At 44.3% G+C, this 22,755-nt stretch overlaps 1 protein-coding gene across 5 annotated transcripts in view; it reads left to right on the forward strand.

Moving 5' to 3' along the window:
- The window catches only part of WNT5B (Wnt family member 5B), a 126,571-nt gene that overhangs the window by 17,192 nt on the left and 86,624 nt on the right, over window positions 1-22,755 (forward strand). The window contains exon 1 of one of the 5 annotated variants that reach the window (XM_083572393.1): window positions 10,975-11,425. The exons of 3 other annotated variants lie outside the window; for them this stretch is intronic. In XM_083572393.1, the coding sequence (XP_083428519.1) occupies window positions 11,402-11,425 (24 nt within the window). In that variant the 5' untranslated portion in view covers window positions 10,975-11,401. Of the gene's footprint in view, window positions 1-10,974; window positions 11,426-11,524; window positions 12,113-22,755 lie in introns of those variants that run through there. One more of the 5 variants, XM_083572394.1, reaches the window with a different exon arrangement.

A 22,755-nucleotide genomic window follows, 5' to 3' on the forward strand; every position in this document is an offset into this window, starting at 1 on the left:
ATGGGGGAAAGCGTATGGTTTTTTGTGTGTGTGCACTGATTAAAAGAATGCCGGCCTGTCCCAAATAACCTCAGTGTCTCATCACTGATGTTTCCCAGAACTGAGGCCAGACAGTTTGTCTTTCATTATGTAGTATTGTCTAAGAAACATTGTTTAACTGATATCGGATGGGAAACTGCGATGGTTCTGAGTGTTGTGCCTAGGGCATGGAAATTCCCATTAAGCAAAGCAGTGCAAATTATATATAGCTAGTAAGATCTGTAGGTTACACAGCCCATCTTTCTCCTTGACTCCATTCCCCAAGGGTCAGCGAGGAAATCTCATTCTGGAGAGTACACCACTTCAGCTCCAGTTCCAAGAGCAAAGGACCACCCGTTCTACTACATCAGCAAACAAGATACCTCTGGCACTTAAAAAAGCATTAGTGTTAGGAACTGTCAGTCAGAATCCCACCCTTTTGTAGTCTGTCCTACATATTCAGGTCACATGAGCTTTTCTGCTCTGGGGAGTCTGACTGGTTCCCATGGGGTGGGGGGAGGAAGAAACTGGAAATGGGTTGTTTGCCAATTCAGATAAGGACCAGTTCTAATTGTTGATGGTTGGTTGTTTTTTAAAAAAATCAGCAACATGGTGGTGATTTAAAAGAGGCCTTCACTTTGTGTACATTTGCTGTGATGGAGTGAAGGGCTTTCTCTTCCACTCCCCCATCCCCCAATTTATTCAATTTTGGAAACTTTTCCATTCTTGGAAAGAACTAAACTAAGGAGGGGGACTTGTGTCTCTCTCGTTGCTGCTGGACTCAAATCCCATCATCCTCGGCCACAGGTTCAATGGTCAGGGCTGAAGGAAGTAATAGTCCAACAATGCTTGGAGTCTACCTGTTCCCCAGTCCCTATCTAAATTATTCTCAACCTTTCCACACCTTGATGTTGTCATTTCCCAAAGTAGGAAATGGGGTATGTAGGAGAGTGAATGTGTTATTTTACAGCTGAACAAGTAAATCTATCAATTTCTGTTTCTCTCAGTTTCTGATTTTTCCATTCTTAAATTCAGTTCTCCACATTTTCAGATCCATTTGTAATTTATTGTTATTTTTATTGTAATTATTCATAAGTTTTTAATAAATTTTATGTACGTAGATAGCTTTACTTTTATTAATGTTTAATTGTTTATTTAATTATTGTTTTTTCTATGTTTTTAGTGATTCTTGTTTTTATCTGTAAACTGTCTTGTGTCTTCTAACGGAAAAAGGCAGGGTATAAATAAATATAGAATGATTATAATTATAATTTTTTAAAAAAAGCCATCATGAAAATTCAACAGCATTTTAGTGCAAATTTCTCCTAAGCTATACGTTACTGTATCCATTTTTCCCTAAGGTAATTTATTTATATGTAACTTTCACAAATATATCCATTTTTGTGCACATTACTTAGCTAAATAACTGTATCGTACTGCAAAATTTGGTGAAGGGGGAATTTCAAAGGATAGCTGTGTTTTGGTTCACATATTGTTCTGGAAAGAGCGAATCAGGTAGGTTTGCTTTTAAATGCAAACTTAATTGACTTTTTCCCCTCATCCCTAACTGGGGCTCCTGTTTTCTCCCCACTATTGTAGGTCAACTGTAGTGTTCTGCAACAAGTGCAATGTAGCCTTGGGTCGAAAAAGTTTCCCTTCTGCTGCAGTAGAAGGTAGCTGTATATCAGGTGTTTGGCCCTCCAAATGTTGCTGAACTAGAACTCCCATCAGTTGCAGCAAGCATGGCCAGTGGCCAGGGAGAATGGGAGCTGTAGTTCCCAAACACCTGCTCTATGTGCTACATGACTAGAAGATGGGGTTTTCAGTACTATAATGAAGTTCAAAGTTCTGTCATACATGAATCTACTCCTAGTTCCCCTCCCCCCCAAAAAACCTATCTTAATTTCAGGAGCCTAATTTGAATGGAAGAAGGGGTTGGAGTTGGAAAACCTTGCCAATCTGCTGAGAAGCACACAGAAATTAACTGGTAGATCCCAATCTCTCTTCTGTCCACCCCTGTTCCATTGCTCCTGGCAGCCACTCTGCAAGGTCTCTAGCAGAGACCTTTTTTATCAGCCTATTAATCAGAGATTCTTTTAACTAGATCTGCTGGGATGGAGCCGGGAACCTTGAGCATGCAAAGTGTGTGCTTTACCATAAGCCAGGGAGAGAAACCAGGGACATGCTGCAATATTACACACAACTTATTTCCTGAGAATCACCTCCAGTGCAAGGTTTAAAGAAAACTGATATTGCAAGAATGGGATCCCTTTTGGCCCCAACCCACCCAGCCAGCCTCCAGAATTGTTTAGTCTTCTTCTTGACATCTCTATCCAAGGTGTTCAGCAGGAGTTAACATCGTCCTCTGAAAGCAATCTGATGCTATGTACTCTTTAAGCCATGTGCCACTAGCACACGGACCTTAGAACTGTAGAGTTGGAAGGGATCCTTGGGGATCATCTAGTCCATGCAGAGACTGGGGATCCTTTGCTATAATTATTGGTCAACCACATTCCAGGCCCACCCAGGTCACAAGGCAAAGTTCACACTCTTTCCCCACTTTTGTTGTTTCCTGGTTTCGCTTTTACAACCTATATGGGATTAGCTCTATGTTCCTGATGTGCTTGGGCTATCATTTCGGGAAGAATCCTATTCAAAGAACTGATAGCTGACTGGGTAGTCTAAGGGCATCAGCTGTCTATTCTGCCTACTATTCCTCAGTTGAATCAAAAGTTTTAAACAGCGGCTTCTCTGTGTCTACAGAAAATGTTTTGTTAAGTTAGATTTGGACAAGCATCTCACTCCTAGACGTGTGCATAAGCTTCAAATACTCTCAGGTTGCTTCCAGATGGCCTGTTCTCGATGAATGCTCATCCTGATCCGCTTGCAAAGTTTGGGGGAAGGTGATATATGTCTCCTATTTATTAAGCATTCATTCTGATTTGTTTGTGGGGATGTTGTTGATGTTGATGTTATTATTGTTATTATTATTATATACCATCATATACCCGCATTTACACTTTCCAGTGCATTTCCCCATCACTTTCTGTATGGCAAAAGTTCATTTTTAAAAAAACTGCTGAACCTCCTTCAATGCCAGTAAATTTTAGCTGTGCAATTAGAGCCCCATAGCAAAAACAGTAACAGTTTGGAAGCAACCTTAGTAGCTTGCCCAGATGCTGTTACACTGTCATCTTAGGCTGTGTAAGTCCATTGCAAATCACAAAAGATGTGAAAGCTTGCGTTGACATGGAATGCTTTACGGTGGCTGCAATGCCTTTTGACTGGAGTGCATGCTTTTTTTGCAGTGCCTTTTGACTGCAGTGTAAATTATCCCATATTACACACAGCCCCTCCACCTAACTTGGCACAGTGCAACTGTTAGTCTACAGGAGTGTAATGATGATGAAGGCTATTGCCAACACAGCTGCAGAGTTCTGTGTTAATAGGACATCACCGCTTGCAATGCCATTGCAGTTTCATAGCTCTTGATTATGTGCCTGTGCAGTGCCCTATGCTACACTAGGCTGTTTAAATTGGCTGTGGAAACCCTGGCAAAAGATCTTGCTTCATAATGTGAGCTCAGTGTGCTTTGGCAGTGAAAAAAGTGGTGGAAAAGAAAAGCAAATTGATAGAGGATAAGTCTATGAATGGCCAAGATTGGGTGTCTGGCAAGACCTGCTTTTCAGCAAGTGGGTGAGGGATAGCAAAAGGCAGGTTGAGGTTGGTAGAAAGCATCCCGTTTGTCCTCATGGACGAGCCTCTAGTGCTGGTTGGCTACTGTGGGAAACAGGATGCTGGACTGGAATATGGAACTTTTGTTGTTGATCTACAAGTCCCATCCACCCCAGTAGGTATGGCCAATCTCTCTGCGTTCCTGTGTTACATCCCTGTATTAGACTGCTCTGGCAGTGCTCATCTTCTGTTCCCCATCTTGCAGCATGGCTAATCTCAATACATTCAATACTCAATACATGTATTAGGTCATTCTACCTAATGTTTAACTTCAACATGGCACGTCTACCTAAATTGTTTCTCGGCCAGTCCTCAGAAAGCATGACAAATCTTTGACAATCCTCTTCTTTCCTCAATCTTTTGAAAGTATTTGTAGACCCTTGAGGTATTGTGCTCCATCCTCCTTAATCTTTTTGTCCCTTTGGGCTAAGCATACGCAGGTTCCTTCAGTTGTAACACAGACTTAAAAACAAAATTTAAAATATATATACTTAGTGGAAGCACAAACAAATTCAAACATTTGGTGATCATGCAAACAACTGTCTTATCTCATGGATAGCCCCTTTGCTGTTACCCTGACAGCTGTGACTCAGCAGTGTAGGCCATTTTGGGGGTGAGTGAGACATAGTTTGTTGAGGTCCCCATCCCTAATGAAAATAGTCTCCAACCACTGTCAAATCACAAATCACATCTGTCTCCATTGACTGATCCATAAAAATCACAGACCTGCTGCTTTGCAACATTTTTCACAGCTTAAAATCATGGATCCAAGGTACAGGTCCTCATGGATCCTCATATTTTTGTACAAGGCATCACCACAATTCAGGACAGTTTCAGGTTACACAAAATAAAGTACGGTACTTCTTCGCCCAACACACAGTTAAAACTATGGAATTCACTACCAGAAGAAGCAGTGATGGCCACCAACTTGGATGGTTTTAAAAGAGGATAAGAAACATTCATGAAGGAGAAGACTATTAATGGATATGGAAGCAGTAATACTTCTGAATACTAGTTGCCAGAAACAACAGGAGGGAAGAGTGCTGTTGCGCATAGGTCCCACTTGTGTGCTCCCAAAGGCGTCTGGCTGGCCACCGTGAGAACAGGATGCTGGAGAGAGTGCTGACTTGGGAACCAGGGTTCAATCCCCACTCAGCCATGAATCTCACTTGCTGACCACAGGCTAGTCACTGCCTCTCAGCCTAACCTACCTCACAAGGTTGTTGTGAAGATAAAATGGAGTGGAGACGTATGTATGCCACCTTGAGCTCCTTGGAGGATATAAATGTAAATCTTTATCATCATCCAGCAGACTCTTCCTTATGCTGAAAAGTACAATCAGTATAGATGTGATTTGTCTTATGTATAAATTATGAAGAGGATCTGCACCTTGGATGACTGTAAACTGTAATCCGATGGTGTTTTTGTGGGGGGACTTCATGTAAAATCATGCAAATTCAAGAGGATCCATTTTAATTCACTGCAGCTGAAAAGCAAAGTGTGTGTGTGTGTGCGCTAACAACTTTGTTTCATTCTGTTATCTGTGGGGTTGAATGACTTGGAGGAAGTAGGGGCACATGCACCAGAGGAGCAAGTGCCTACAGCACTTTCTCAAAATTCCAGATGTGCCTGTGGGTCCAGAAAGCTTGGCAACTGCACACAGTTCTTAAAACTACATGATATTTTGCCCTACATGGAACTTGGCAATGTTTAGCCAAGCTGCAACAGGCCCGTGAACAAAGTTCCCCTCGCAGATGCCTGGGAGCCAAAGTGTTAAGTTTCTGCAGACATGCATGGAGACCAACATCCCATCTCATAAAACACATTTACCTTGGGGTGAGAAAACCTGGCACCAAACACTCGCTCCAGCCAGTGCAAAGCTGAGGCAATGTTTCCCTCTAATTAGCTGGTATTTGCTATAATAGCTATTATGTTTCTGGTTATAAAGTCCTGAGGACAATGGCTCCTTCTTTCTTTACCCAAGGGTTGGGGGGGGGATGAAGGAAAATCTGGGTTACTATTCCCCCCCACTGATTCCCCCCCTCCCTTTTGCTGTATCACAAAAGATAGGAGGTTCTGCCGAAGAGGGGACAAGGATGGAAAACATGTTAGGTTATGAAGGAAACTAGACAAAGCCTTCAATTCTCTTCATTTTTTATTGAATCACTAGTATTGAGGGTGACCCATTTCTCAAAAAATATCACACAATCAGCAGTTCTACCTTGAGCAAGAAGTGAGGCTTGGAACCCAGACAGCGTTTGAGTTGAGAGACTGATGGGAGAAAATATCTATCATCTATCTAATATCTAGTCTCCTTGATCCAACTAACGTTCACTCAGAATAGGCCAATTGAAATGAATGAGCCAAAGTTGTGTCCATTCATTTCAATGTATCTGCTCGTAAGTATGAGTAGCATTAAATGCAACCTGGTTATAGAAAATAATTAATAAACTGTCTTCCGTATATGTAGTGTCTTATACCAGGGAAAGCAAAAATGGACAGGTCTCCCTGCCTTCAGGGAGCTTGCAAACTAAAATAGGCAATGGGGAAAGTGATAGAAGAACAGGAAGTTAAGGGCAGAGAGGGAAGGAAATGGACAAATGACATCATATGTGTTTAAACCAGGGCTGGAGAACCTGTGGCTCTCCAATGATAATTGGACTGCCATTCCCTTCACTCTTAAATAGTGGCCACTGGCTTGAAGTCCAGCAACATCTGGAAAGCCAAAGGTTCCCACTCTTGATACAGTGGATATTATTGGACTTCAGCTGGAAAGGCTGGGATTAAATTCCAGTTCAGCCATAAGGCTCAAAGGGTTGTCTTGGGCAAGCCACTATATCTGAGCCCAACCTACCTCACAAGTTTGATGTGAGGATAAAATGGGACAACCCCAAGTTTGTTATCCTGAACAACTTGGAGGATAGAAATCAGCACTGGCCCAAGACATTTTGCTACCTGAGGTGAAGGACAGGATGGCATCCCCATTTTATGTACAGAAACCAACTACTGGCAGCTGCATCTTACTTAAACCATTGGCAGCTGCAACCTTTGCCACACCTGAGGGCAGCAGGGTAGTTTAGAGGGTCCTGGACAGGCCATGTGGCACACACAGCTCTGTCCTCCAAAGAGGAATTGGCCTTGGAGCTGCCACTGCTGCTTCCCCCATCATCTGCTGCCTGAGGTGTTCACTTCATTCTGCCTAACAGTAGAGCCGGCCATGATGGAAATCCATATCAATAAATCTTATTGCAACACATGCAAGCATGTAGCTTCCAGTTCCAGCACAATTAGAACAGAAAGTAATTTTATTTGCAGTGCCCCCTAATTGCATTAAAAATTGAAACTAATTACATCTCTCCTTAATTACAAATTATAAAATAAAGAAGGCGTTTAAAATCTGCACAGCCAATTGTAACAATAACAATGGTATGTAAACTTGCCAGCAACAATTAGAACACCCTTCTGCCTCAGGAGGCTGAGATCACCAAGAACAGTTTTCACCCTGGAAACGCTTGGCATCAAGTCTTGAGGTCTGTTTCTAGCTTATAACATGGCTAAAGAACAACAAAAATCTGAACTTGAATGCATGGCAGAGCTGCTGCTTGACGGGTGGGGAACCTGTGGCCTTTCAGATGTTTGACTACAACTCCCATCATCCCTGAGCATTAGCCGAGTTGCCTGGGACTGAAGACAGTTGTAGTCCCAACAACTTCTTGAAGGGCCACAGATTCCCCACCCTTCTGCTATGCACGAAGGCTGGTATTAGGCAGTACGGAACTGGTCCAACTTAGCTAGATCACTCTTGAAGAGTTTTGGAGAAAAGAAAGGGGAACAGTAAAATGGGCAGAAAGAGAAATATACTGTTGTCAAACTCTAGCCACAAGGATGGCATATTTGTTTTGAACAAGTTAGTAATTCTTGGATTTTGGAAAGTCATTCTGGAGAAGATCAGGGATACTACTGCCTACATTCATAATCAAAAAACTTCTTTTAAAATGTTGGAAGAGGACTGCGAACTGATAACACATGTCTGTTAATTCCAGCTAGAATCTGAATTGCAACTTTCTGGACATTTTCTGCTGTTAGGTCTATGTTGGATAGGCTTGGATCTGGACAACATCCTTGTTGACAAAACATGTCGGAAGACTGAAAGAAGGAACAAACAAATCCAAGTTTATTAAAAGATTTTATTCATCCCTTACTGGGATGCTAATTTTCAAGGTGATATATGGGGGTATGGGGGCTGTTTTCACATCTGTAAATATCTATAAGTATAATTCTCTTTTTAAGTCTTGGAAACTATAATATAAGAATAGCCTTGCTGGATCAGGCCATCTAGCCCATCCTCTTGTTCTTACAGTGGTCAGCCAGATGCCCATGGGAACCTTCAAGTAGGACCTGAGTGAATAATTTACACACTTTTCATAATAATAAAGATGAATTGGAAATTCAGGTATAGATAGGGAACAAACATAAATATAACCTCTTCCCATATGTTCGCATGCTGGTAGTGCTCCTGTTGTGACCCACCTTGGATCAGGCTGTGACCCAACCTGCCAATTGAAGACCAGTAGCCTATAGGGATGATTTGATTATCATGATGGCCTGAGGTTTTGATATATGCACAATAAATATATTTTTCTGTTGAATTTGACACCTGGTTGCATCTTTAAGACCTGAGAGGCTGGTATCAAATTATGGAACCCGTTGATCAGGGTGCTTTTTATGTGTAACCTCCTCAGGAACTATCTACACAGAGGAGCAGATGTGGAGGCAAGGGCAGGGTTGGCTAGCTGTATTTGTTAATCACTGCACTTGAGCATAGATTGTTGTTTTCACTGTGTAAATCCTGGCACCACTAGAGTTCGGCATCCTGCCCAGTGCTTGGTGTTCTTCCCTTTCATGCATTTTACTATAATTTCACTATATATATATATATATATATATATATATATATATATATATATATTAATCAGGGGAGTTCCCTCCCCCAGCTCTTCTTGCTTTATGGAAATGTTTCACAGTACATGTGCCAGAATGCAGACGCCCAAGCTAGGTCTTGAAAAGCAGATTACTATTGTCAGAGAGACAATAAAATGAACGGATCAGCTCGTCAGCTGCCCAGTGTATTGCCTCATTGCTTCCATGTGCTACTCTTTTGGTATTCATGTTGGCTCTTATGTGTACGTTCTTGAGGCATAGATTGAAATTATTTGTCTAGAGTCCAGCACTGTATGCCTTATACTGGTGGATTTCTAGATATAGCCACAGTATGTCTCTGATAATTTACCAGAAAGCAAGTGCTACTAATTCAATAGTACACTTTCCTGCAGGTGTTCTTAGGACAGCATTCTTCTTGTCACACACATCAGGAAGGGAACAGATACTTCCCAGTCAGCACAAGAGGATAGACTGATCAGTGTCCCCTAATCAAAGATACGTGTATTTGTTTGTGTATGTGTATTGGAATTCCAGTTCCATCTTCAGGCAACATATCTGAACTACAGAACTGGAACCAGTGCAATTTGGCTGGAGCAATTTGCAAGTATTGGTGCAACTGCGGTTCCATGCAATTTGGCTGGTGCTTCTCCTTTAAATTTGGCAATCCCTGCTTCAGGCAGTGTCATGTTTCTTTCCCCAGCAAAGGGGAATGTTAAGTCCTAGGGTACTGATGGTGCGCAAAATCCTCTTGGGACACTTTTGATGAGTGTTTGTGGCACCAGCATCATGTGAGATCAATAATGCTTGTTGGAGCAACGAGAAAACAAATACAATTCCTATGCACCATCTAGGTAAGTTGAAGTACTTGGATGAAAACTGATACAGTGCCACAGGAGTCACAGCCAGGAATTCAAGCTGCAAAACACATGAATGTCCATAGAAAAGAATGCTAGTGTCAAAATTCACACTCACAATACAGTGGGGAACACATGGGCAGGAGTGCAAGGAAACATCTGCTTCTACTACAGTGGGGCCCACACATGGTAATAGATGTGCTCTGCTTATATTTTACAAGCTTACTTAAAGATAGTCATTGATACCAGACAAAAAATCAGTGGCAAGTGAGATCTGAACAGAAATGCACAGCATTTAAACTGATGCCACTGACAATCTTATCCATAAGTGAAGTAAGGCTCATTAAACTCAGGGGTACTAATTTCTGATTGAGGTTGCAAGAGTTAGCTGGCATAGCACAACTAAGTCATTTAACTTTGCTTAATGGAGACCACACAAGGGGAGAGTACTCTTGTACTCAGATTCTGCTTTTGGGTTTCCCATAGGCAATGGGTTTCCCAGTGGTTGGCCACTGTGAGAACAGGACACGGGACTGAATGGGACATTGGCCTGATTCCACAGGATCTTCTTATGTTTATGTTCTTAATATTAGGTTGACAATTAGGCATTAAAATTCCTGCTCCATTATCATTGTAGTTCCTCATTTGTAGGCAGGTAGGCCTTCCACCTAAAATATTACTGCTGTAATGAGTAGCTAACGTATTTATTCTGTGTATGTTTAAGCTTTGACTGAATTGCCACAGACATTTCATTGCCATTTGACGCCATTGCATACAATCCTATCCACCGCCCACACATCTCCATGTCAACTTATAGATAATATCCACAAAAGCTTATGCCACAATAAATTCATACGTCTTTGGTTAGCATCTGTTTGTCTCTGGAGACAATGAAAGAGTGCACCTTCAGGGATAAAGTCAAACCATTGGAGAGTTACAGCACCTGCTGTGGCTGTAGAAACATATGAGAAAGACATGGTTTGTTGCAGCTGGGGCAGATGAAGGCGTCCAGTTGTGTTGATGCAGCTGTACCATGGCGTTTCTTCTTTCTGCGCTCCTTTATGGTGCCACAAAAGCACTGTCACCATCTGCTAGAGCCCTATTTTTCCATTCCCATCTTATCCCATCCCAGATCATGGATTCCTGGTTCCTGAAACAGTTGAAGCCTCCCAAGTCAGTTTTTAAGAGCCTGCATATCTGCTTCTGTGAAGTGAATAATGTTGGACTGCAGACGCCTGCTTTTCCAATGGAGTTGAAGGCACTGCAAAGCTCTACAGCTCTACTGCTCATGTGTGTGTGTGCATGGGCAGCGGAAGAGCAGTTCAGCTGCCTTTTGCTCCTCTGAAGCAGCTGAGTCTACAACAGGGAGGAACAAGGGGTGAAAGGCACTGAGTGTCAACTTTTAGCATGTGTCTGCATCAAGGGACTCATATGGGGGGCGGTGGTGGTGGTGAGATGTGTCCTGGTGATGGATTGGATGGTATGTTAGTGGAAGGGACAAGTGGTGGGGTCAGGTGGTAGTGGGGAACTCAGTGGTGTTGAGAGTGTGCTAGTTTAATCTGTTGGGGAGGAAAGAATGTCAAGTATATGTGAGAACAGGAGCAAGCTCCAGGCTAGGGGGAATCTTGGAGAGTTGGGAATGAGGCAGCAGGAAGAGGGGGTGTTCCACGGAAGGAGAGGATGAGAGAGGAGATTAGTAGGGAAGACTGGGGAGAGCGTAGGGGTCAGGGCTTTAATGAAAAGGAAGGTCTATGAAGTTCCTCACGGGACAGCAGTGTTGCCACGCCAGCAAGAAGGGTGGCAATCTAAAGTGGCGAGGAGGGGTGACTCGGGCTGCGTTTGGATGAGACAGGATGACAGCGAGGGCTATATACACGGTGTGTGTCGCGAGGGGGGGGGGTTGAGGGGGATTGCCCCGGGCCCGGGGTGGTGCCCATCGCCGGCGCTGCTGCCGCGCGGGGCGGGTAGGAGGGGGGTGCTTGGGAGGGAGGGAGAGGCGGGCGCGGGGCGTGGGGGGAGGCGGGGCGGAGGTTGCTGCCTGAGCCCCCGGGATCGGTTCGGCTCGCCTTGCTCCGACCCTTTGCACTACAGTCGGCGCCGTCTTGCTGCTGCTACTGTCGCCGCTGTAGTCAAAACTCCTACCGGCCTAAAAGTTGTCTGGTGCAAAATCCCTTCTGCAGCAGCAGCCCGAAAGAAAGCGAGAGCGCCAGCCAGCCAGCCGCCCGCCGCGGGCAGGAGGGAGGGAGGGAGCGTCGGCGACGGTGGATGCCTATTGCCCCTGTTGCTGCTGCAGCCGGCCAGCCAGCCAGCCAGAAGCGCGCGAGCGGAGAGGGGCGCATCCAGCCCGTTGGAGAGGAGCGCGGGGGCGCGTCCCCGGTGGCTTCCGAGCTGACCTTGCCTGGCCCGGCGCCTTCCGCGCTGCCAAAGGGCGACTCACCTGCTGCCTGCGCAGCGCCGGGACTAACTCGAGCGGGGCGAGGAGAACACCCACTCGCACACACACTCCGAGAGGCAAACTTGCCGCAGCCGTCGACGTCGCGGGGCTGGAAAGCGCAGAGATGCAGGTAGGGGGCGCCCCTCGCAGGGCGAGCGCCGGAGGGCCCGGGCAGGCGCTCTTGTCACCGCCGGGGCGCCGGGGGGAAGAAGGAAGGAGCCCCGTGCGAAGAGCCCCGGCGCCTGGCCGCCCTGACTGGGAGTTGTGGGGAGGGAAGTGTGCGCGCCTTGCTCTTTTTCGCTGAAACAAAGTTCCCTCTCCCTCAGAACCCGCCTTCACGCGTTCTTGCCCCTACGGAGACGCAAACACGTGTCCCGGCTCCCCTGGGCCAGCACCGGGGTGAAGCGCCTCGCCGCCGCGGCCGGACAAGGAGCGGGTTTGTGGCGGAGGGCGGGCTTCGCGCCGGCTGTGGCTCTTGGCGCGCTGGCCGGGGGTCCCATTGGACTCGGCGGGACTTCACTCCTGCGGAGACGCCTTGAAAAGCTCGTCCTGGTTGGTGTCTCGGCCCGGGCCGGAATTTAGCCCTGCTTCAAGCGGAGGAGGAGAGTTCTACCTTTCTTGAGTAGCAAGGAAAGAGCGTCTTGGCGAACGGGCACAGCGCGCTTCTGTGGCCGAGGGCTGGTCGCCACACTGGTGGGACTTGCTCGAACAAGGGTGCGTAACCTGTGCCCCTCCAGATGTTGTTGGGCTCCAACGCCCATCGGCCCCAGCAGCGTAGCCAATGATCTGGAATGATTATTGGCAGCTGCAGTCCAGCATCCTTATGGAGGGTGACAGAATCCCCACCTACTAAACTAGGGGGGAGTTTTTGCAAGAGGGAGGGTGCATCTGCTTGACAGTCTGGCAGGTTTGAGCTCCAGCAACATCTATTCTTTTAAGGCAGCACTTTCCCTTGAGAATAGCTCCACTGAACTCAGGGGGGTTTACAGTGCTGTCTTAACCCTGTCTACTCCTGGGGTGACTAGGATTGCAGTCTCAAGTCTGTAGGAAACTTACACAGGAGCAGTCTCCAAATTCTGCTGTTTCAGGGATTGCTGGTGGATGGGGAGGATTGGGGAAGCTTCCAAGCAAGAAAACAAATCGGATTGCAATGTTGAGAGTGAGGAAAATATCCCTTCTCTTCACTCACAGCCTTTGGAGTATTCATCCACCAAAGGAAAACCAACTTTCTCGTACCTTGTTTTACAGTCTCCAGCTGTCTTTTGCCCTGGTATATTTACTGGTCTTGGGTGCTTTGCCATCCTGTCAGGTAGAGGATAGCTGAGTGAGCTCTCGGACTACTCTGCTGCTGCTGGGGCATCCCTTCAGCCTGTCTGGTGGAGCCCCAGACTCCGGGGTGAACAGTTTGCCCTGCACAGCCCCATCCCAATGCAGGGCACTTTGGGTGGTCGCTGAGCACTTTACAGTACTTTTAACGAGGTGGAGACTGAGTGCCTCATGGGTAGGTAGGAGCTGCTCACAACCTCGGGAGGGCAGCTGCTGTTTTCTTCAGAACCTGTAAGGGATGCTTGTGGCACTGATCCTCTCAAGACGTTGTGGAGGGAAGGTGCTTTTAAGTCTCTCTTTAAATTACTCTTCTCTCATCACCTGTACTTTATGGCCTGTCATTGGCAAGATAACCTTGGAAAGTGAGGCTCTCAATTTGTTTGTAATGAAATCTCAGAGGCGGAGTTCAGCTCTTAAAGCCTTTGGCAACCTGGTGTCTTCTAGATGTTTTGGACTGCAAAGGGGCAGATGAGAGTCATGGTCCAAAGCAGCTGCCGAACCAGCTGCCGGATGCATTTGGTGAGAGATTATGCTTGTCTTTGTGCCCTGTTTGTGGGTGTATGAGAGGCATCTGTGTGGACTTGCCAAGCAATTTACTGTTTTCTTAAATTGTATGGTGTTCACACACTGGAAGTCAAACTGAGCCAGAGGAGACAGTGACCCCCTGGCATGTCTGGGTTAAAAGGCTCTTGGGTGACATGACTGAGAGAGTTCTCTGTGTGAGGCCTTAGAGAACTCCTGCCAGCTGGGGGGGGGTTCTATTCTGCTTTGGTCAGACTCTACCTGGAATATTGTGTCCAGGTATGAGCACCACAATTTAAGAATATTAGCAAGCTGGAATGTATGCAGAGGGGGGTGAGGCCGACCAAGGTGATACAGGGACTGGGAACCAAGCCTTATGAGGAACTGTTGAGGGACCTGGGGATGTTTAGCCTGGAGAAGAGGAGATATGGCTATATTCTAATATCAGAAGGGCTGGAAGATGGAGCAAGCTTGTTCAGAGGCTAGGACCCGAACCAATGGCTTCAAATTACAAGAAAGGAGATTGTGACCTAACATCAGGAGGAGCTTTGACGGTAAGAGCTGTTCGACAGTGGAACAGACTCCCTTGGAAGGTAATGGACTCACCTTCCAAGGAGGTTTTTAAGCAGATGTTGGGCCATCTGTCATGGATGCTTTAGTTGAGATTCCTGGATTGCAGGGGGTGGGGCTAGATGACCCTCAAGGTCTCTTTCAACTCTACAATTCAATGTCTCAGTTGCCTCTGTTGAAGACAGTTTCATTTGTTAACAGGTAGTGGCCACGTGAAGCCAGGGCCGATGACACTGTTCTTGAAGCCAACTTTAGCTCATCAAGTTTTAACAAGATCTGGAGTCCTGCCTCTTTTTAGAGCTTAAAAGGAGCAGCCAGAAGTGAGGGTATTGATTCAGGATGGGGATCTTTTGATCAGGAAAATGGCGCAAGGGGAAAGGTTAAGCACCCTCTTTTCCCCAGTTCCACTACCGCAATCTAGCCTTTCCATTGTAGTCACAGCTGTTTTTGAACTTTAAGAAATATGCTGGGAGTTCCAGTCACAGCTATCCTGCATCATGCGTAGTTTGGTCCTAATCCATTGTGTTGCAAAAGGGAAATGCATCTGTTTGTAGTGCTGGCCACATGTAAAGTGTACTACAGTAACTCAACCACACAAGGCTAAGTGGATGTTGACTGTAAATCAGACTGGGGTTCAATATATACCTCTGTTATTGTCCTGTATTTACCATTATTATGTTCAAGTGATATTATTATTGTTTATTAAATTTACATTCTCTAGGTGGCTTATAGAAGGTCAGACTATGGGACATGTGGCTTAACAATGCAAGTTCTCATACTCCCAACATACTGCTGTTCTTTTTTGCCACACTTGTACTTACGTAGCTTCTTATTTCACACAGATACATAATGCAGACATACTAACACCTAGTCTCACAGATGATAGATAGATAGATATAGCACATGCATACATACATGTACACACATTTGTGTATTTTATATCTATCTGCCTAGCCAGGTGTATTTGTATTCTTGACTAATTGACCTAATTATAAACCATGTGGTTAACACTCCATGTGGGTATGTAACTATTCTTGACGCATCTATGTGCTGCAGGTGGAACCAACTTTCCTAAATGGGAATAACAAGTAGCCTTGATTTGTTATTGAGGTTATTAGGGTGGTACACAATATTAGGGTCTTCATACCTCTCCCACTTATGCTCCTGATCTGTGTATACTCTTGCCTTCAAAAAGCTCACACAACAATAAACCAGTTGAACCTAGTACTCAGTGAGGTGACAAACCTGTGTTTATGCTGTTCCAGTTTGGACTGTGAGTCTCTGAATGCTCCTCTATACAAAAATAGTTCTCTGCACATAGGAGACCAGTTGAGGTAGAACCCTTCCACCAGACCTTTTTCTTGCTGTGTGGATTTTTTATATGGAGGAGGGTTTAATCCTATGAGGCCAGAACAGCAGCCTATAATGGTGCAAGTCCAGAAAACACGCTGCTTTACCATTTCACAGACAACTTGGCCTAAACCCCTTTAAGTTGCCACACTATTATTTATCTTGCATTTGTGTCTAGTCCTAGTCTTTTGCATCTTCAATGTTCCTGGCCTGCAGTCTGTTTTGTTCTCCTATAGTTGATGGCAGGCCAGTGTGTGTGGTGAGGGGAACTTTGTACATCTGTTGAGGGTGTGTCCTTGGTGGTTACGTAAAGTCTAGAAGATCAACAATTATAGAAGATGGGAGGTGGAATCTTCTAGTTTCAGCGAGGTACACTGTGAATGGTATAAGACAAAGTCAGGTGGTGACTTCTACAGCAAGGGGAAAACTTCATTGGAAAGCTTCTAAGATCCTGTTCTGCCTGAGGGTACCTTTGTCTAGTTGTGTTCCCCAGCACCCTTCCAGACTCCTATCCTGCCCTCTGTGTGTTGGAGTGTTGCAAAGCCAGTTACGTAAAAAAGGTATGGAGCTGCTTTGGTTGTGAGATGCATTCTGGAAATCCACTGGTTTCTACCAAAAACACAGTGCAAACTACTGGAATGAATTGACTATTCCAAATTTGGGCTTTTAAAATATCCATACTGCAGGTTAAATACTTGTAAAATTACTTTTACCTCTAAGCAGTGGATGTGTGGCAGTGACATGGTCTGGTGTGCTGATACTGTAATGTGTTCTGTGGAATCATACAGTAGTGCTTTCAATATCATGATAAAATGAACATTTTCTACAAGTACAGATGTTTGGCACAATAGTTGTGCGGTACTCAACCATTTATTTAACATAATCCAGATTCCAGGCATGATTTTTACAGGTTCTGTCTGTAGATTTTATTCTTGTTTATGAATGAAATCCCAGCTCTTTTGTATTTTTTTCGATTCCAATAAATAGTCACACATGCCAAATCTGACCCAGGGCAACTTGTACCTTAAGGTAGGATAAAATGAGACCAAGTAGCCTGTGACCTATCCACATATTCTTCTGTTTGATTAAGGTTGTATAATACTTAAGATAACTCCTGGCATAAAAATGTGGCAATGTGTGCATCTTGCATTTCTCTGGCCCTGGGATTTGCCCTTCCCTTTTCACTTTCTATTTCAGGTGTGCCATTTTAGCATTCAAAGTGCACCTCTGCATTGTCCAACTCCAACTTATTGAATTGTGTGTATGTTCATAGATACCTTTTCTGTTTAACTTTTACATTTGTTCGGATTCCCATGCAATGAGCAGCCTTATTTTCAGGGAGGGGGGGTTGAAATAGGGTTGAATAGGTGATTAGCACAAGTTGCATAATGCATATTCAGCAGGGAAATCTTAGTGGGGCTTACTTATCTCAGGTAAGTATGCATAGGATTGCCACTTAAGTGACAGCTCCTCAAATGTCAGGCTGTGAAGGAAAAAGGAAGATAACCTTGCTTCTTTTCAACACTTTAAATATACTGTCAATGGTCCTAATCCAGTAACCTATATGTGGAATGGCTGAGCCTGTGTACCTACAACCTGACTGGAAAGTAAAGAAAAGCTGAATTCTTGCCAACCAACTTTTGGGTGGGAAAGTAGGAGTTGAATCCAGGCCCCTGCACACCCTTCAACAGGTGATTTGCAGAATCCCAGCATTGTTTACTGGGCTACACACACATTTCTGGCTCCTTTGTTGGGTTTGGGAATATACTCAGTTGCATTTTAATTCTCCATTCAGCCAGGAAAATATGTGTAGGAACTTGTCTATCATTCCAGCGAAGATAGGGCTAATCATTCTGATAAACACTTCCAAGTAGCTTTGTGGGACAGATCACACTCCCAGGCTGCCAGTTGCCAGTTTTGAATATCATATGTATATCTCATCAGTGCATACATATGCTCTGTGCATATATATCAGCTTATGTAGTTCATGTCAAACTAAGGTGGGTTTCTTTTTCAATAACCAAGGGGCTAAGCGGCAAAAAGAGAGAGAAAGCAAAGCTGTACGTAGAGAAATTTAAGAATTTGGTACTGAGAAAATTAATGTGATTTTAAAAGGGGGGGAAAAGTATGTGGAACATGGAAGTAAATGTGCCAACAATTAATGAAAGCAGGTTTTCATTTCTTCTGTCGAAGAAATTGGAATAGTATATGAAGAGGGAAACTTTGTGAGATCCAAGTGCCAATTCAGAGTAGGAGGCAGAATTGGACAGGCAGCCTGGCCTTACTCCAGCCCCAGATTTCCTGCGTTCCCAGGCTTCATCTCTTATGCTTCTGTGCCCAAGGGTATCAGAAAGAGATTCCTCTCTATTAGGAAGGAGTGCCTGCCTTCTTAGTTCATCTAGTAGTAGATGTAATACTATACAGCACATCTCCTTTGGCTGTCTTCAGACTTGCTCTGTGTTTCCATTTTGTGATATTAACCCTTAACAGTGATGTAGTTTTAAAGGTTTTGTGTACTCTTCCTCCTCTTCTTTCTTTTGGTATTCTCTGCACTTTTGACACCCCCTCCACCCGCATTGGTTTGAGATGGTCTAAGCCACCTACTATGCACAGTAATTCCAGTTCCTGATTTTGCAAGGTGTGGGGTTTTCAAAATCAGACGGTTGTACTGTCTTATATTAGGCCAGGTCATGATAATGTTTCTGGTGAAAAACACTGATTTAAGGGGGGGAAATCAAATCTGCACTTTGCTTTTCACATGCTGTGTGCACTATCTGTGTGTTTCCCCTTAATGCATTGCTTTTGTTGCCAAGACATTGTATTTTCCAACTATACAAGGAACAATGGCCACTATCCCACCAATGTTAAACTTTTGTAATTCCCATTAATATCAACAGGGAAATTACTTCAAATGGTTGAGATTTATTTAATTGACTAAACTGCACCCAACTTTTAAAACTGGAACAATGTTATATTTTTCAATCCAATAATACATTCATCAAATATTGAACACCCTTTCTGAACACCCATGCTAACAGGTCCCCACTAGCTGCTTATTAGTGACTGGTTTTAAGGTCTTGCTATTTACATATAAAGCCATAAGCAACTCTCAACCAGGTTACCGGAGGCAGTGACTTCCCCTCCATTGTCTGGCAAGGACATTTTTCAGGTTCCATTGGTTGATCTTAATCTTGCCATGACTCATTGACTTGTGACACAGAAATGGGCTTTTTCAGTGATGGCCCCAATATTATGGAATGCATTGCATGCTGAAATTTGAGAGACCCCCCCCCCATCTATACTGGCATTCTGTGACCTATTGAAGATGTATCTGTTTTATATAGGTATTCCCTTGATCTCTTGACCTGAATCTCCTGTTTTAATTACTGTACTGTGCTGTTTGAACGGAATTGTTATATTGTATATTTTCATTGTGAATGGTTACATTTTATTGTATGTATGTAATGGGGTTTTATATTTGTTAAATGCTTAGAAGCCTATTTTGGTTTTAGTGGAATATAAATAAATGAAATAATAATGATGATGATGATATGATGTATGATTGGGGTGTCATAAATATCAACACGATATTGGTTGCAGTGCAATAACACACTTTACTAAGCATGACCTCCTACATTGTCTTCATCATCTCCTCTGATAGCAGGGTTAGGAAAGGGGAAGGATCTGTGAACTACGATAAGGCATCAGCCTTAAGTGCATATAATCTTTCAGAGAGTCTCTGTGATGCCAACACTCATTGTTTGCTTGGACTTCCACAGCTGATTTAACATTGGCAATGGGGGGGGACTATTTAGTTGTTTTATAATGCCACTTACTGTTTTCTTCTATGCTAAATAATGCCACTATTATTTCAGTTAAGATGGGAAGGGGGACAAGAAAAAAAAACCAGCAACTGATATGAAAGCCATATTGTGGAAGCTGCCCAGAGTGGTTGGGGCAACCCAGTCAGATGGGCGGGGTACAAATAATAAATTTGTTTGTTTGTTTGTTGTTGTTGTTATGCCCAATAGCAGTGAATTAGGCTTAACCAGACACTGAAGGGCATTGGCTGCCACAGTCCTGTGTCCCCTCAATATGTTGGAGAAGGATCATAGCTCAGTGAGAGAGCAGAGGTTTCCACACTCACTCTGCCCCCCAGACCACTTGCAAATTGGGAAGGGTCTTGCTATACTACTTAATGAGTTTTCTGCCTATTGCTTAGCAGTTGTACTGTTTTTTAATTATATGGAATTCAAACTCTAACACAATAAAATGCAATAAGAAACAAAAGGATTTAAATTTAATACAATTTAAAAATCCTTCTAGAGGTGCATTTCCCCTTGATATGTTCTTCCTTTACTCTTGCTTCATCTTTGTTACTATTTTCTTGATCATTTATTAATTTGTGTTTTTTTTCAATCTCCCTTCTTCAACCACAAATCCATTTTTAGACGTTGACTATTATTATTATTAGCTAACAGCTCCCACTTTTGAGTCACTCCATCTTGCGTTCACTCTCTCAGCTTCTTCCCCTTCTCGCTGCTTCCTTCATTTCCATATATTGACTCCCCGCTCCTTTCAAGTGCCCTGTCAGACTCTTTCCCCCTCTTTTGACCTTCCACATCTTGCTGCCAGCCACAGCTGTATTCCTCTGAGAAAGACAGAGCCTTCTCCCTACATCACTTCTGGTCAGTCCTGGCCAGGTTCTAAGACTGAAGAAGAAGCCCCTGTGCCCCCCATTCTTCACACACATTTCTCACATGCACATAGCTCCGCCACTCCTCAGAGTTGCTTCTGTGAACCACCTGCATGAAACTGGTGGACCATGGACCACACTTTGGGATTGGGAACCTCTGTGGTAGAGCATATGCCTTGCATGCAGGAAATCCCACATTCATAACCTTCCCTGCCTTCTGACTTAGAACCGGAACAGAACATAGCACTGCTGTTGGCTTCTTCCTTTGCAGCCTCAGTGTTGCCTTTGTAGAACTCAGCACGGTTGAGGATGGGAACAAGCAGTTGGCTCTGCCTTTCAGAACCTGTCATTGGTTCTGGCGCCACCTACTGTAGGCCCCTCTGTCAGCCCCAGGGGCCACCAGCTGCCACTGCTCTTGAAGTCTTTGCTACTTGATTCACACATCTTGGCTGTCTGGCTAAGCCCGAATAGGTGCCAACACTCTTCCTTCTTGCCTGTTTACCTGTCTAAATTTAAGCTCTTCAGTCGGTATTCTGTGTCCCTGGTTGACATGTGGTCAGGCTCAAGTTGTGGTTCTGGCTGCTGCAGCAGCTGCTGCTGCTGCTGCTGCTGAAGCATTTCCTGGCCTGTTGTGGGCTGACCATGGTTGGTTGCTCACAGCTTTCCTCCAACAGATATAACTTAGATTGCTTCCCCTGAGGATTTCGGCAAGCCTGTTCTCCCACTCTTATTTAGGCTCAGTTTACCTTTTACAAAAGGAGAAAATAAACCCTTGACAGTGCAAAGGAAATACTAAACAGTTATCTGCCTCCAATTTGTGCTCTTTCTCTCTCTCTCTCTCTCTGTATGTGTGCCTAAACAAATACATCACAGTGGGACCTGGAATCATCCCACATACCATTTGAGATCTATGGCAACTTGTGAACCAAGTCTGATGATTCCAAAAGAGACCTTGAGAAAATTCTCAAAGGGAGTAATGTTCCTTTTTTTCATGATCCACCACCAGCACTTAAGAGCTGAGGCTTGGCAGCTGTTTGACTCTGTGCCTATCATTTTGTAACTTGAGATTTTGTTTCCTTGTGCTGATTGTAGCTTTTGAGTTTAGTGGGCAAACCTTTACTGCTACTTCAAGGAAAATGTAAATGTTTCTCTGCTTAGATCTTCTGTTTCCTGGAGAACACAGCAACTATGTGTTTCTATTACTGCAGTCTGCCATGTGGGATAAGCTGTTTGATGCCTAGTCTGGTGTTGTGGTTAATGCTATGAATTGGCAATGAAGGCTAAAGCTGCTGGGAGTTGGACTCTAGTGACATCCGTGGAGGGCCACATGTCCCCCCACCCTGCCTAACAATAATTCTGTAAGGTAAGAGAGTATTCATGTCACTATATTGCAAATGGGTAGACTGAGGCCGAGAGAGTTACTTGCCTAAGGCCACTGGTGAATTAATTGCAGAGGCAAGCTTCTAACTGGGACAAACTGGGACTTTCTGATTCACAACTCAGTCTCTTAACCATCATGCTACACCAGCTCACAACTATTAATAGGCGTCTACTCCTCCATGTATTTGTCTGATCCCCTTATCAAGTCTTCTGTGCTTGTGGCTGTCGCAATATCTTGCGGGGGGAAAGTCCATAAAAGAATTTTGGATCCTCTTTAGAGCAGGGGTGGAGAAACTTTTTCAACTCGAGGACCACATTCCTTTGTTGGCAACATGCCAGGGGCCAGTGGTGGGTGGTGTCAGAGGCAAGAGTGGGTGAAGCAATGGCTGTGACTCTTACTTTGTATAGTAGACCTCTTTTTAGCCATGCAAATGCCATTGGTTTCTGTATCGTCACACACATCTCTTCATCCAGGCAAGCAGGAGTCATTATTGCTGTTCAAGCACATATTCCAGTTGGGCAAAAGCTCTTAAGGAAGGCACAGGGAACAGCCAGGAAGCGATGTGGCCTGGGCAGAATCCCAAGAACTGGATTGAGAGGCCTGGCCCTTGATCCTGAAGTTCCTCACTCCTCTTGTTTTAGAAAAATCCCTGGGTTGGGTACCCAGGAACAGTTTTTTAAAATAGAGAAATCCTCTGAAACTCTTTGGAAAGTTTTCTGCACTGGAGCCAAAGCTAATAGCAGAGCACTAGTGTTAGGATTATTAGGATGTTAGTGTGAAAGTGTCACACTCAACCAGGTTCCTATGCCATGTTGTGGCATTAGGATGGAATCCTACTGAAGTCATGCTGTATATACGGTATGTATTGCATGGTGTGCATTTCAGGATAGCATAACAACCACTTCGAAGAAAGGATTAACACCCATGG

The sequence above is a fragment of the Podarcis filfolensis genome (assembly GCF_964270895.1).
Source record: "Podarcis filfolensis genome assembly, chromosome: 10".
NCBI lineage: Eukaryota > Metazoa > Chordata > Lepidosauria > Squamata > Lacertidae > Podarcis > Podarcis filfolensis.